Source organism: Xenopus laevis, chromosome 5L, assembly GCF_017654675.1.
Source record: "Xenopus laevis strain J_2021 chromosome 5L, Xenopus_laevis_v10.1, whole genome shotgun sequence".
Classification (NCBI taxonomy): Eukaryota; Metazoa; Chordata; class Amphibia; order Anura; family Pipidae; genus Xenopus; species Xenopus laevis.
The window spans coordinates 100,541,957-100,558,888 of record NC_054379.1 but is presented as its reverse complement, the minus strand read 5'-3'; the positions used below and the strand labels follow the sequence as shown (position 1 = coordinate 100,558,888).

The 16,932-nt window shown below is 35.8% G+C and overlaps 1 protein-coding gene across 1 annotated transcript in view; it reads right to left on the bottom strand.

Moving 5' to 3' along the window:
• hmgcll1.L (3-hydroxymethyl-3-methylglutaryl-CoA lyase-like 1 L homeolog) overlaps positions 1 to 16,932 on the bottom strand; it is a 33,876-nt gene that overhangs the window by 5,418 nt on the left and 11,526 nt on the right. The window contains exons 5-9 of the mRNA XM_018262311.2: positions 14,454 to 14,549; positions 11,867 to 12,015; positions 5,361 to 5,424; positions 5,097 to 5,285; positions 3,399 to 3,524 (exon numbers count right to left, since the gene is read on the bottom strand). Of these exons, the coding sequence (XP_018117800.1) occupies positions 3,399 to 3,524; positions 5,097 to 5,285; positions 5,361 to 5,424; positions 11,867 to 12,015; positions 14,454 to 14,549 (624 nt within the window). The remainder of the gene's footprint in view (positions 1 to 3,398; positions 3,525 to 5,096; positions 5,286 to 5,360; positions 5,425 to 11,866; positions 12,016 to 14,453; positions 14,550 to 16,932) is intronic.

The following is a 16,932-nucleotide window of genomic DNA, read 5'->3' as shown; positions in this document are numbered from 1 at the left end:
TAAACCTAATAAATATCACATTCCTGAGCTTAAGCATGGGAAGTAATTTAAAAATAATTAAAGCAAGAAATGAAAATTATGAAAAATAATGAAAAATAATATTATGAAGTAGTTAATGAGGATAATAAAGCAGATAGTTTATTGCAAATTAAAAAGAAAGTTGTCGTTTATAAATAGCCAATAAAGAAATTGTTGTTCTTTTCAAGAATGTTGTTCATAGAAATTCTAGGAATTCTAATGTCATCTGTCACAGAGCTGAAATGAGGTCTAAAAGTCAAAGGGGTGACATTCACAGCAATTACTGTACATCAATCTGGAGTGACTGCAAAAGTGTGAGAAAGCCTATTAAGTGAAGAACCAACCGTGATCTGGGAATTCTCTCTACATGGATGACATGGATGATATGGATGACGTGCAATGGGCAAAAATATACCAAGCCTCTAGAAAGGCAGTAAGAGAAAATTGGTCTCTTAACGGGTCATTATTGTAATATTTTCTGTGATAAGCACAGGGTAATAACTATGCTGACATAGATGAATGGTATTTTCCTCTATATGGTTTATGAGAAAAATAAAAGTGTTGATCCTGAAATAGAAAGTGGCATTTACAGTATGCGGTTATGCTGACTGGTAATACATTTAAACAAGCTTGTCAAACTTGCAGAAATAAAACAAAAGCAATACAGGTATGGGACCTATTATCCGGAAACCCGTTATCCAGAAAAGGTTATTCAAATAATCCAAAATTTTCAAAATGATTTCCTTTTTCTCTATAATAATAAAACAGTACCATGTACTTGATCCAACTAAGATATCATTAATACTTTTTGGAAGCAAAACCAGCCTATTGGGTTTATTTATTTCCATTAATTTTCTAGTAGACTTCAGGTATGAAGATCCAAATTATGGAAGGATCTTTTATCCGGAAACCCCCAGGTCCTGAGCATTCTGGATAACAGTTCCCATACTTGTATAACTGTATGATTTCTACTACAAAAATCCACTGCCAAAATTAAAAAAAGGAAGATTTAGTAGCCCTTTAAGCAGACCTAATCAATTACATTTAAAATATGTAAAAAGCACTAGTAATGGATCATGGAATCTTGCAACAGTGATTAAACATCATTCACATCGGTCATTGCCCCAGTGGAGCTTGCAACCTAAGGTCCCTATAATATGCACCTTTTTGTGTGGAATAAAACTGAGTGAAAGCATTGGGAGATCATATAAAAGCTTTTTGCAGATAGTGTCCCAGCAGGAATTAAACCTGGGGCCTCAGTGCAGCAAGGAAGCCATGGTAAACACTGTAGAACCATGATGATTGGGACAGTTAACATATCATTTTTTCAACATGCATACAATTGTTTTTGAGTGGACATGCCATAGTTCCAATACAAAAATATAAATACATCTAAGATGGCCATAGATGCACCGATAATATAGTATAATATGAATTTTCATATGATATTCGTTGCGTGTATGGAGACGAGGCAACCGATAGCAGAAAACTTGGATATCGGATCCAAGAAAACTTGGATATCGGCTTGTCGATTGGGCTGGCCAGAAAATTTTGATTGGGCTCCTATGAATTCACCCGAACATCGGCCACCGTTAGTGCTGAATCATCAGATACAGGTAGAATTTTATTGTTTCTTCCTGTATAACTGATGATTTAGCTCTACACATCTGTATTGAAAATGAACAATCTTTCCTCTAAGCAATGGTCTCAGGAAAGATCATAATTGTTGCATCTATGGCCACCTTTAATGGGCTGATGATCTGGTACAAGTATAGTAAATTATAGAAAGTTATACTGCTATAGTAACCTTTATCAGATTGAATCTGATATGGATCAATCTAAATTCCAGATTTATCCATAGCATTGAAATCAGTTTTTACATTATAAATCAAACAATACAATTTTTTAACGATTTGAGTTCAAGACCCCTGGTAAATATTTTATATTTATTTCATCCTATTGTAAAAATCTCATATAACATATAACAAGCTTATGGTGGTTATAGTACAAAATAAATGTTGAGGTGCACCAGATGTGAGTACATTAGAAGCAACTGGTACAGTTCAGAACCCCCATAGTTGCAAAAGGCCTGTAAGATCTTGTATAAAACAACACAATATGGGTCATCTACAGGACAGAAGAGCAAGAGTACTAAGTAAGCACAAAAGCTTACATGCATCCCCCTGGCTGCCGCTGAACAATACAGTGCTGCCAAATTTGGCAGATTGTGCTGTATTCGTGGAGGGAAGAAACAGGGAACCAGACCCCTGTGTCAATTCTGCTATATGCACAGCAGGGAGGAAAGTTTAAAGAAAAAGGCAGGTTGCACTAGTTTTTGGCACTTTGCACCCTTCCCTGCAGGTATAAATGACCCTAATATCTTAAGGACAGAGACACGCTCATATTCACGGAGATTTAGTCGTCCGGCGATAAATCGCCTCTTTTTCGGGGCGACTAATCTCCCCGAACCGCTTCCAGATGTCTAGAATCTAAATCACCGGAGGAATAGCACTCAGAGCGCCTCCTTTTTCGAGGTCACTCAAAGTCTCGTTGTGAGGCGACTTCGGAAAACAAAGCGCACCGATTGCCATCCTGCCGGCGATTTACATTCTAGCTGGCAGGAGGCAGTTAGGGGAGATTAGTTGCCCTGAAGAAGAGGAGATTTGTCGCTGGGCGACTAATCTCCCCGAATCTGAGCGGGTGTCTCTGCCCTTGGACTTTGAGATTTTGTATGTGGTTAACCAATAAACCCCTGTATGTAATGTATTATGTTAATGAATAGGCTTTGAAGTGAAGAGATACCTAACTGATATAATGAAACTTGCAAACGATAATTAAAAAAACAAGTAATGTAAGGGGCAAGCAGTAAGACAGTGAGCCTATCAAGGAAATAAATAGGCTATAAACACATACATCCTTTAAGCTATACATTTTTCCCTGAGAAAAATCAGTATTTACGCAATAACAACACAGGCCCTACAATATATATTTTGGATACAATAGATAAATTAACCACACAATTTGTAATAGTTGACAAAGCAAAAGGTTGACGAGGTGTCTCCCAAACCACAAGTTAAAAATTCAAAAACATTTTTTACCAAGCTTGTTAAAAACAGTTTACATCATTGTGAGATTTATCTCCTGGATTATGCCATATACAATCACCTGACACATTTCATGCCTCGTTCTGGCACTTCATCAGAGGTGCCAACACAAGCTGAGGTGTGCCTGTTTACATGGAGGTGTCCTGAGTGCGGACATGTAAGTTCTCTAAGTTAAATAGATTTGTAATAGTTGCAAAGCAAAAATATTAAAATAGTTCTTTAAAAGGTTACTTATAATTGTAGGAAACAAATACATAGAGCATGTGTCATACTTACAGTTTGAATACCTAGTCCATTCAGCATATAAATCACATCTTCTGTGGCAACATTCCCTGTTGCACCTTTGGCATAGGGGCATCCTCCTAAACCAGCCACTGAGCAGTCTACAACACTAACTCCCATCTAGAAATGCATGAGCAGAAATAAAGTAAATGAGTAATTATAATTTAGAAGAAAAATATTGCCAATTGATATTCATTGTTTGCTAATTATACATGGGGTCCTTGGCATTTCCTTTATTGATTATGCCTGGAGTATGGATGGATAGCAACTGTCTGACCCACATTGTATGGCTTGTTTCCCTTAGCGTGCATAAAGCCATGGATGGGGATCCAGCCTTGAGGTATTAGGTGTTTATGTTTTTCCGGTATTACCAAAAATACTGCAGAGTATTTTTGGTAATACCCAACAAAGCTAAGGAGAGATTGAGACAAAAAAGTCTGAAAAAGTATTTTATAAAGATTCTTCTGCTTCAAAATAAATACAGCCAAATCAAAATTCCTTATCAATATGATTAATGGAAATAAACCAACTTTTTGCACTGGACCAAGGAACTAGCCTAGAAATGAGCTGTGTACATAGCTTAACTGTGTGCTGTTCGTTGTAAATTTGCATTATTTTAAAGCAATAGAAGAAAAGAGAGTGATTGTCAAATATTAATTTAAGTTTGTAAGGTGTAATACTTTCAACTTTACCTCAAGGGGTCACTGTTGGAGATAGTTATGGATAACATACATCCACTATACATAAAACATACTGCATGCTAAAACAAAGACTCAGACTTTTTGCTAAAGCTATTCATTGTATTTGCCACAGTTGTATAATTCTTAAAACTCTTCAAACTGGAGAGGTACGTTCAAAGATTGATTTTTCTTTTAATTGTACTCATACATAATATTTAGGCTTGTTTTGTATACATTTTTAAGAGTATAAAACAAATTGCTGGGGTGAAAATTCCCTTAAGACAACTGATATAATACATTGCTAATATAATGCAAGGGTATTAGTCTTTAGCCACAATTACACTATTTATTTTGATGGTGGGTAAAGTATTGCTTTCAAGAGCATTTTGTAATATGAGTTAATTTCTAAATGCACCCTATGAAATATTTTTGTTATGTAAACAACTACTAGAAGAAGTTGAACTGTGTTATTATACTCTTTATTGCTCCCATACATTTGCATGTGAGATCAATGAATAGACGTTATGGAAAATACTCCCTCCCATAAAGTCATTCAGATTATTTTCCCTGAGCCATGGTTGCCACATATACAGGTATAGGATCCATAATCTGGAAACATGTTATCCAAAAAGCTCTGAATTACAAGAAGGCCATCTGCCATAGTCATTTTATCCAAATAATTCAAATTTTCAAAAATGATTTCCTTTTTCTCTGTAATAATAAAACAGTACCTTGATCCAATCTAAGATATAAATAATCTTTATTGGAAGCAAAACCAGCCGACTAGGTTTATCTAATGCTTACATGATTTTCTTGTCTTCTGAAACCCCCAAGTCCAAAGCATTATGGATAACAGGTCCCATACCTTTATAGATAATCATTAGCATGATAACTTATTGATTGCTCATTTAACACAAATATCACATCAGTTTCAACCTTTTAGTGAGTGCTTTATAAAAGTTAATTTAGTAATTTCAGTACAATAAGGTGACTGCTGAGTTTAGTACAATACCTGTATAGCTGTAAGAATATTGGCAAGAGCCTGCCCATATGTATCATGACAGTGAACAGCCAGAGCGCTGACAGGAACTTCTTTCATGACAGATTCCAGCATCTTCCTCATACTTCCTGGTGTTCCGACTCCAATTGTGTCTCCTAATGAAACTTCATAACAACCCATACTATACAATCTTTTGGAAACCTGTGTGGAAATATGCAATTGTAAGCAACAACTATTAAGTCTGTGATAAAATTCAAGAATATTAATATACCATACCTCTGATACTTTGGATGTTGCAATGTTCCCTTCATATGGGCAGCCTAATGCACATGAAACATATCTGAAGAAAAACAAATATATGTATTATAACATACTGTACATAAATATTGTTAAAGCAAATTACACTTACAGGTATGGAATCTATTATCCAGCATGCCTGGGACCTGGGGTTTTCTGGATAAGGTCAATTACCATACCTTAAGCTTGCAAATTTCAAACCAACACAAGGCTGCAGCAAATTCGATATATGGTGTAAATTCATTGTTATAAAGGTACTTTTGCAGAAACACGTTTTTCTCCTGCACAAAAAATACTGCAGTTGAAAACAGAGCTTGAGTTAAGCATACATATTAATCTACACACCATGTACAGTGCACAAGTAAAAGCATACAGATAGATAGATAATAAATAGATGATGGATGGAGAGAGAGAGAGATGGAAAGAGAGAGAGAGAGAGAGAGAGAGAGAGAGAGAGAGAGAGAGAGAGAGAGATGTTAGATAGATAGAAAGATAGATACTGTAGATAATAGTGAGATAGAGAGAAAGAGAGAAAGAGAGAAAGAGAGATAGATAGATGATAGATAGATAGATAGATAGATAGATGATAGATAGATAGATAGATTAAATAGGTAGATAGATAATAGATAAATTAGATCTATAGATAGATAGATAAATGATAGAGAGATAGATAGATAGATAGATAGATAGATAGATAGATAGATAGATAGATAGATAGATAGATAGATAGATAGATAGATCTATAGATGACAAATAGATAGATTAGATAGATAAACAGAAAGAAAAATAGATAGATTAGATAGATAGATAGATAGATAGATAGATAGATAGATAGATAGATAGATAGATAGATAGATAGATAGATAGATAGATATAGATAGATAGATAGATAGATAGATAGATAGATAGATAGATACAATTTTTCCCATTCCTTGGAATGTTTAGGGGTGTATTTATTAAAGGTATTAAAAATAATTCACCCTCTGATAAATATGGCCCTAAAATTAGATTCAAGTGAATATAGAGTACTGGAGTTTAACTAAGGTGAACTGTTGCAAACTCAATTTTCTAAATATGTCCCATAGATAGCTAAATACCTCTGCATTAGTCACAGGTGCAGCATATATATCGGGAGTGTAAAACTGCAAAATATTCTGGTGTTTCAAAAGTTCCAGAGATGTATTAAGTCTGCACTAACTTGTCATGCAGCACATAAAAATGAGTGATTGATATCATATATTTTAATGCATTTTTGACAGAGCTGAAAACTTCAAGAACTAGTATTTATTACAATCGTGTTTCCAGTTCAGGTAGCTTTCAAGGGTTCTGTTGATAAGTGCGCTGTTGATGTCAACCTTAGCAGCTGCTGAGAAGGTTTCAAACTGTTGAACGCTTTCTTAAAAAGGTTGTTTTCCCAGAATTTCACACATAAGAACATGTTCTTTTCATTGTGATATTTCCATTTATTTTAAAGTCTGCCTTTGGTTATCATATAGCCCCACTACTGAAATGGCTTCTTGCTCACATGTGTTTAGAATTCTGTATTTTTCCTTGTGTCGTTATTTTAACCCAAACATGTTAAAACTCCATTATGTGAAAATTATACATATTATCAACTGAAAAAGTATTTTCTTTTAAATCCCCACTACTAAGGTCCTCTGGGTTTTCTGTTTTGTGATGTATAGTAATACTTTTGGAACATTCATGTTTAAATTATGAGCAAATTTACCTGTTGTAGCTATGCCTACAGCTTTGCCTACATTGTTAAATGATTTGGGTTTTGTCTCTTGATGATGTTGTGTCTCCCCAACCCTGGACTCAAATCTACACCCCCTGCAAATGGCAGGGCAGCAGTTACACAAGCAAATAAGATGCAAGAGAGACAGGTATTATGCAACCTATCACCCTGGCCTTTCCTAAGACCTCAACAATGAATTCCTGAATACTATACTGGGTATATGCCCCTGGCTTGCCTAAGCAATTAATTGGAACAAGCTTTATTAGAGAGGGTCCCACCATATGAACATATAGAACCCTTGAAGGTACCCTATTAAAGTAAACATCTTCACTACAATGAATGTTAAACCATCCTCCCTTTCACGGGGTAAAATCTTGAGTTTACTTTTGTAATATCAGAAAGTTCTGTATTCATCCAAATAAGTATAGGTGTCCAGAAACATCATGATTACTCATCATTATTTTTTATACCATTTCAGTACAATTAACATTTTAATGAATGTAACAGGTTAGGCCAAGATCCTCCTTATGTTGTCTGGAGTGGCCCCATCTAATGCAGCCTAGTCTTTTCAAAATAAAGTTAAAGTAAGGAGACAAAGGGTAGCATTAGGACATTTGCATTTGGAGCATATTGGCGCCTGTACAACATTGTGTACATCTCATGCTGGGGCCAAATGTCCAAAATTTCTTTGCATTACAGACTATGGGAATTTTGTTTTCAAACCAGTACAGTCTCATAATAAAGATAACATTCTTCCTACTGCATTTTTGCATGATTATACCATTGCATTTGTTTTAATATTTTCCCGTATTCTGAAATGCTATGGTATTTTCTGACATTTTGTTGTGATCTTTTGCTGGCAACCGAAATGCCCATTTGCCATTTTCCTTAAGAGGCTGTTAGTGACCCAGAGGCTGGGATTAATTCTGACACCAATGCTTATTGGGGAAGGCTGTTTCCAACAACTGCAATACTGTATTTTCAGCATAAAGGACTTATGTGTCGCATTATAGCTCTAATAAGAGAATGTAGGCTGGTAGTATTTTTTTTGTTCATTTGGCTGTAACCAGTCTTAGATAACAAGTGTATGAACACAATACTCTCTAACAAGAGAATGTAGGGTGATAGTAACATTGTTTACTCATCTGGATGTAACCAGAGCTGGATACCAAGATGGTCATACTTAACTAAGGCAATAGCCTAATTGCCTATGTATGGAGCCAAATGATGGGCCTTTCCAACTGAAACACGATCAGGCCTCATTCTGATGTTAAACAGAAAAGCCTTGAAAGATGAGAACTGTATTGGTTTGCTGTCCTCTCCCAGTGTATCTGCACAGTCCCGCAATATGACAGAGTTGTTATTTGGTTGGGGGGGTCAAATGATTAGAGCAGCGTTATTTTGTCTTCTACTTGGGTGCTAAATATTGGTTGGACTATTCCCAGGTATGACCATCGTAAGACTTTTTTTAGCACATTAACATTAAACGTGCATTTGCCCTGAAAACATTAATTTTTGGAAAGTTTCTCCAGTAAGTACCATTGGGAGTTTCTTTTTTTACCAACTACAAGAAAAAAACGACTAAATATAAAAGTGTTGTGCAAAACAACATCTCTGGCTGTTGGAGACTTTTAATAGAATCATTTATTTGTACTTTCATAAATGTCCACACTGGAATAGCTTACTATATATATATATATATATATATATATATATATATATATATATATACTGTATAGTAATGGATGCCAAACACCCACTTCTGCAGTTCCTTCAGAACTAAAGCTTTGAGCATCTAAATCAAGTGAAGGTTCAGCTGGAGGCAGCAGGCGGGACATCTCTGTTGGAACATTTGTGCTCTGTTATTTGTAAGAGCTTCTTTATGAATCAGATGGTACATAGGGTACATACCATAAGAAACTGTCTTTAGATCCCTGCTGAATAGAACCCAGATGTTATGAAAAGCTCTTCTCGCACACAAAGAAAATTAGATCAGCCTTTATTATATTAAAACGCCTGGAAGTTATTCTGTGTTTATAAACATGTCAAGGCAAACGTATGCATAGAGAAATATGCCTAGTATTGCAATTTTCACACATTAAAAATGTGACAATTTAAAACCTGGAATGTGGAAAAATAAAATAGCCAGGTGTAATGCATTTGTCTCAGAGAAGGTTTATTGATTTGCTGTTTATATACTTAGCAATGCTTAACTCTGCACGGAGAGAAAGATGATTCTCAGATCTTCTGACTTTTCTATGTTATATTGATTCAAATGACAGTACTTCTGGAAAAATAATTCACCATGCTGTGACTACACTCCACAGATCAGTTAAGTAATAGCCGAAACTATGTTAAAGTTGAAATTAAGTTATGCTTTTTAATTACATATATATCCCCCCTCCTCTAATTTAGTTACAGATTAGGAAACCTACAGAGAAAAGGAATTTGAAAAAATTAAATAATGAAATGCCTGTTTCTTTGCATATAAGAAAATTCACAATGAGTTGCTGGCAGACAAAACAAATGTGTGCACTATCCTCCTGGTAATATGAATAAGCATCTAAAATTCAGCTAGTATAATTTTATAACTTAATCATGCCAAAGAACATAATGTCAAAGTAAATGTTATGAAAGAATACATTTGGCACCTATCTAGTCTTATCACTATTCATCCCAAAATCAGTGGCAAGGTTTTATTTATCCAGGTCATGATATATGATAAGTCAAAAAGAAATGACTAATGGGGTTATTTATTTGAATTTATCTCACTATTTTGTGCTACAAACTCCGATCAAATCTGCTTGGGTTTTTTACGTTTATTTATTATTAAATTTTCCTGAAAATTTGCTTTGTGGGAAAAAAAATCAGATTTTCACGATTTTCACAATTTTTTCAGAATGTTTGCCTAAAAACTCCAAAAACTTTGGGGTATTGCATGAAACCCAGTGCACATCAAAAAATCATTGGGACTTCTACCATTGACTTATTTGCAACCTCGACACGTCTGAGATGCTGGATTTTCTGATTCAGACTTTTCCATCCTCTGGGTTTAATAAATTCCGAAAAATTCGTGATTTTTTAAAAGTCAGATTTTATTTTAAAAAAATCGCATTTGGAGTTAGTAAATGACCCTCTATAAGTGCAAATGGTACAAACGCACTATAATAAGGTAATCATACTGGTGCCATGAAACTCACTCATGTGACATTAATATTGTTTAAGTTACATGACTGGAAAGGTGAATTGTTGTGAACTACTAGGGCAACAGGGACTTTTTAAAAACATTACATCCCTTTACATTTTTAGAATGTGTTAGTAAATTCAGCTAACTCCTGCTATGGAGATTTTGCAACACTCATATTTTTCTGTGATGGGGTTTTTATTAAATTAGATTTTTGGGGAAAAAAAGTCGCTGTTGCAAAAAAATGTATTTTTTTATTGTTGCTGTTGCAACTGTGGCAAACTAAATAATTAAATGTTCCCATTTTATTATTCACGACATATAGGTTTATTTACTAAAACAGTGCAAGGTGCAATATATTGACACAACCCATTTTGCAATGTTTTGTTTCAGATCAACATCTGAATAACATGTGCCACAATTTGCATTCAGTTATTCAGTATATTATACCCAAGTTCTCAGCCAATGTGTGCATAAATGGCATCACTTTCGGCACAGTGTTAATATCAGCATTTGCTTGCATTTCACTGGATGCAAGTCAGTTGTGTGTGTGTGGGCACAACATACTAAAGAAATGTTGGTGTATCTCTTTCTCTTGGCAGGTGATGCTATAACTCCCTTACAACTGTGCATCGTTTACTTGTGTATAGTTATGCAAAATGGATCAATGCAGACTGAACTGGCAGTACAACTAGAAATACAATGTAGTAGTTCAAGTAAATTTTAACTTGTCCTGTTCCAAACAGGACAAGTCCTATTGTCTTTATTTTGTATATAATTTAAATATCCTGTATAAAAATATCCAAATATACAGTATGTAAATGGTAAATCCTACCACTGGGATTAGGGATTAGCTGCACTATGTAATCGCTGATAAAGCAACACTTGTGAAAAGTATGGACTAAAGCTTTAGCCTTGCCTTCCATCTATCAGCTACCTGAGCCCCACTATAAGATCAAAGTCTGCACTGCTGTACAAGTTGACCTAAATGTGGTGCAAGGTGCAGTGAGCAGTGACATGGAAGAACAAGGGAGCCCATTATTAATAGCTACCTTGTGAAGGTGTTAAGTATAGGTCTCCCACTGCAGATTGCACCTATAGGCATTCACAACTGTGTCTAGGGAACAGTGTGCTAGGGGTTTGCTAGTGGATTGTCCCTGAAGTAAGCTATCTACTACTCAGTGCAAATATTTGCACATCTGGCTTCAAGCACAAACAATTGCATTTATACTAGATTTGTGCCATTAAGCAGGAGTTCTGGGCTACAATTATTTTGAAACATATCAATTTGCTAAATTTAGTACCTGCATCTTCTCAAACTCCGCTTCAGTTTCATACTTTGGTATTTGGAGAATACCAAAGAACGTTAAGAATTTAAAAAAGCGGGAATGTGTCTGCACCCTTTTAATTACTTTGCAAAACTTTTTGGATACAAGTTCTAAATGTCATTGTGGCTCCCATCCCATTAAATAAAATGAAAAAAATTGTCAGTGAAAATGAAGTAACATACAATAATAAAATAATAAGTAGCAATGAGATTAAACAGTCTAATATGACACATACCCCCGAACTGGCACATTCAAATTGCCAGCAGCCTTGATAATGTCTTCAAATCTTGTCATGCTTTCCTCAATTGAACAATTAATATTCATTCTACTGAACGTTTCTGATGCTGCCCCAAACACAGACACCTCAGTGGCTCCTGCTGCAATCTGAAACAAAGGAATACAATTACTGTAGGTGTATTTCTAACAAAATTCACCAAAAAAATGGTGTAAAAAGCTGTGCAAAATATTGCATGGTGTGTGTAGCTTTACACCATGCAAACACCAGATTTGCTGCAATTATTTTACATTGGTTTCGGCGGAAGTCACTTGGAAAAAACGACTATTAATTAAGCCATTGTTTACACCCTTTTTTACATTGCGAAGCCTGGCGATGTGTGGTGTATTATCCCACCGTATTAAGAAATATGCCCCTATGTGTCTAGTTACAAGGTGTGTTTGTATACACAAGCATGCACAATTTTTTAACTATGGCAAACTATCTTATAACTTTTGTCTGACATCCTTGTCGTAAAAAACTTCCAAAAATCTTTTGGATCTCAATGTACCTGGGGTTTTCCAGAAAAGGTATTTGGATCTATACCTTTAGGCTATTAAAATGAATTAGATATTTAGGGGCCTATTATTAAACCTCAATTTTTTTGAGATTTATTATACCCCAAAGCTAATAAAAATCTGAATCCAAAAATACTCCTGCTAAAACCTATTAAGGTCATGCAGAAGTCAATGGCAGAATTTCCCTGAAGATGTTTCTTGACATTGCGATCCGTGCTGGTTTTTAGCCGATAATCCGATAAATATTTGTTGCGGTGACTAGTCGATAAAGTTGAGTCTTGGGAGCGTCAATTTGATAAAGTTGTTTTAATAAAAAAATTAGATAAATGCGAGTTTTAGTAACTACTCACCTAAATAAACCCAGCAGGACAGTACAAGGTACTGCTTTATTTTTACAGAGAAAAAATAAGTAATTTTTAAATTACTTGAATTATTTGATTGAAATGGAGTCTATGGGGGAAATTTACTAAAGGGCGAAGTGACTAACGTTAGCGATAATTCGCCAGCGTGAAGTCTTTTCGAGACTTCGCCGATTTACTAATGGGCGCAGGTGTACCTTCGCTAGCGACTCTAGCGCTACTTCACACTCTATGGGGGTCACTAACCCCACCTGAATATTATTGCTCTGTAAAGCAACAAATATATTGTTATTTCTATTTTTAATTACTCGATTTAATTTCTATTTGTGCCCTCTCCTATTCATATTCCATCTCTTATTCAAATTTTTGCATTGTTGCTTTGGTAATTTGGACCCTAGCAACCAGACTCCAGAAATTGCAAACCAGAGAGCTGCTGAATAAAAAATGAAAACCTATTGCAAATTGTCTCAGAATATAACTCCCTATATAATACTACATTTTAACTCAAAGTTGCAACCCCTTAAACATTTCTTTTCTTAAAAAAAAAACTTTACCTATTATGTGTCTGCATCAAAATGAAAATGCATGTATGCCCACAATAGGGAACAATTAGGTCAATGTATGTTATTGTGCAGGTATCACTGAATTTGCCTTGGGAAGCTAAAGATACACTGCATCAAAACAACAAGCTGAGGACAGCCCTAACACTGCCTGCAATGTAACCTATCTGTCTGTCTATCTGTATCTTTATCATTTTTGCAGAGCAGAGGTGCTGTAAGTACTAAATATTGTTTTTGTTGGATATTATGGTGACATTTGGCAGAATAATAGCGCATCACAAATCTACTGGTAAGCACCATGGACAGCGCCTAATGGGTTACATTGTTTGAAGCCTACAGAGCTGGTAACGGTTATATAGAGATTTCCTTCGTTAACACATTTTTTCTTTTATAAATTCCCCTTAGGCACTTTCTACTAATTTAGAACTCTTTATTCTTGCTGGATTTTACCTTTATCTTACAGAAATATTAAGAGAACATGTGTGCAGCAACTGTGAGCTGATTATGTGGCATTGTTTTGTAATGTTTCATTTCCAAAGGTGCCTATGATATTCAACAGGTAAGTAGTGGGATGTATTAAAGCACTGGACTATTTTACACAGCTATGTATAATCTCATTTATCTCTGTTATATTTTCATACATGTATTTATGTGATTTAATTCTGCCTTTTCCTATATAAGCCAAGATGGTCTTTCTTGACATACTATTTATATAAGCTAAAGTGTTTGATGCTTTGCAGCTACTCTCCAGCTCCAGTTTAACAATAAGTCACAGCACCTGAGAGAACACTGTTTCTACATACCAGACGTGCTGGTGCTGCCATGAAATCACCTGCCTTTAAAATGTATGCATGGATTTTGCAATAAAGCTCAGAAGAAAGTGAATATGCATATAGGGTGAGTGGATGATGGATGAGGGTTTGTGTGGAAAATTCATATAATTGGTAAACAGAGTCTTTAAGGTCTTTCTTTCCCTGGAGAAATTTTTCAGCTAATTAATATGTGCTAGAACTGTAATATTTGTGCAAAAGAGAATAAAGAAATGAAAAAGACCAAAAGCCTACATGACCAATAACTAGGACAGTTGACAATACAGTATGTAGTCACTTACTGCAGAATGAAAACCTCGTATGTTCGGAGTAAGAACTGGGTAGCGCACTCCTGGATGCTTCTTTATACCTTGCATAACTTCAGTGTGATCAGACAACTACAACAGAGAAAGTAGAAATCATCAGAAATTCTTTTATGATCGCATATTGAATAGCCAGTAATGCCTCATCAGTATGACTTGCAATACATAGTAACATAGTAACATAGTAACATAGTAAGTAAGGTTGAAAAAAGACACATGTCCATCGAGTTCAACCTTTTTTTTTTTTTTTTTTATTAACTACCTATCTGCCAGTTGATCCAGAGGAAGGCAAAAAAACCCATCTGAAGCCTCTCCAATTTGCCTTAGAGGGGGAAAAATTCCTTCCTGACTCCAAAATGGCAATTCGGACTAGTCCCTGGATCAACTTGGACTATGAGCTATTTCCAATAACCCTGTATTCCCTTACTTGCTAAAAAGCCATCCAACCCCTTCTTAAAGCTATCTAATGTATCAGCCTGTACAACTGATTCAGGGAGAGAATTCCACATCCTCACTGTAAAAAACCCCTTCCGAATATTTAGGCGGAACCTCTTTTCTTCCAATCGGAATGGGTGACCTCGTGTCAGCTGGAAAGACCTAATGGTAAATAAAGCATTAGAGAGATTGTTATATGATCCCCTTATATATTTATACATAGTCATCATATCACCCCTTAAGCGCCTCTTCTCCAGTGTGAACATCTCCAATTTGGCCAGTCTTTCCTCATAGCTAAGATTTTCAATACCTTTTACCAGCTTAGTTGCCCTTCTCTGTACCCTCTCTAATACAATAATGTCCTGTTTGAGTGATGGAGACCAAAACTGTACGGCATATTCTAGATGGGGCCTTACAAGTGCTCTATACAGTGGAAGAATGACCCCCTCCTCCCTTGACTCTATGCCCCTTTTAATACAGCTCAAGACCTTATTTGCCCTTGATGCTGCTGACTGGCATTGCTTGCTACAGCCAAGTTTATCATCTACAAGGACTCCAAGGTCCTTTTCCATAATGGATTTGCCTAGTGCAGTCCCATTAAGGGTATAAGTGGCTTGGATATTTTTACATCCCAGGTGCATGACTTTACATTTATCAACATTGAATCTCATTGGCCACTTAGCTGCCCAGATTGCCAGTTTGTCAAGATCCTGTTGCAAGGATGCCACATCCTGGATGGAATTAATTGGGCTGGATAATTTTGTGTCATCTGCAAACACTGATACATTACTTACAACACCCTCCCCTAAGTCATTAATGAACAAGTTAAATAAAAGTGGACCCAATACTGAGTCCTGGGGGACCCCACTAAGAACCTTACTCCAAGTAGAGAATGTCCCATTAACAACCACCCTCTGTACCTGATCCTGTAGCCAGTTTCCTATCCACGTGCAAACAACTTCATTAAGCCCAACAGACCTTAGTTTAGAAAGCAGTCGTTTGTGGGGCACAGTATCAAACGCTTTGGCAAAATCCAAATAGATCACATCTACTGCCCCCCCACTATCCAGAATCTTACTTACCACATCATAAAATGCAATCAAATTCATCTGACATGACCTATCCTTCATAAAGCCATGCTGATTGTTGCTCATAATGCCATTCATTAGGACAAAATTTTGAATGTGATCCCTTAACAAGCCTTCAAATAATTTGCCCACCACAGATGTCAAGATTACTGGCCTATAATTGCCAGGCTGAGATCGTAATCCCTTTTTAAATATTGGAATAACATCAGCTTTTCTCCAATCCATAGGCACCATACCAGATGACAGTGAATCTGAGAAAATCAGAAATAAGGGCTGGTCTAAAACTGAACTAAGCTCTCTTAGAACCCGGGGGTGTATGCCATCAGGCCCTGGAGCCTTGTTTACATTAATTTGTATTAAAGCTTTATGAATCATATCCTGAGTCAGCCACTGACTAGATTGAGCTGAACCATTCGTGCAGTTATTAAGTGAGCCTGTGAACCCAGACTCCTCTATTGTATACACTGAAGAAAAGAACTGATTTAACACATTTGCCTTATCTGTATCTGTTACAACCATACTGGTACCATTATTTAATGGAGCAACACTCTCAACCTGCATCTTTTTACTATTAATATATTTAAAAAACTTTTTAGGGTTAGTTTTCACCTCCACCGCAATTAACTCTTCATTTCTTTTCTTAGCCTTCTGGATTGCTGATTTACAACATTTATTACAGTGTTTATATTCATTAAATGCAGCTTCTGTCCCTACAGATTTGTAGTTTTTAAATGCCTTTCTCTTCTTTCCCATTAACTTCTTTACCTCTGTATTAAGCCACACAGGATGATTCTTAGAGCTTCTATGTTTAGTCCTTAAGGGAATAAATTGAGAACAGTAATGATTTAATATCATTTTAAAGGACAACCATTTCTGTTCTGTGTTTTTAGCTGAAAACCTAATGCCCCAATCAATGCTCTGTAGGGCAGCCCTCA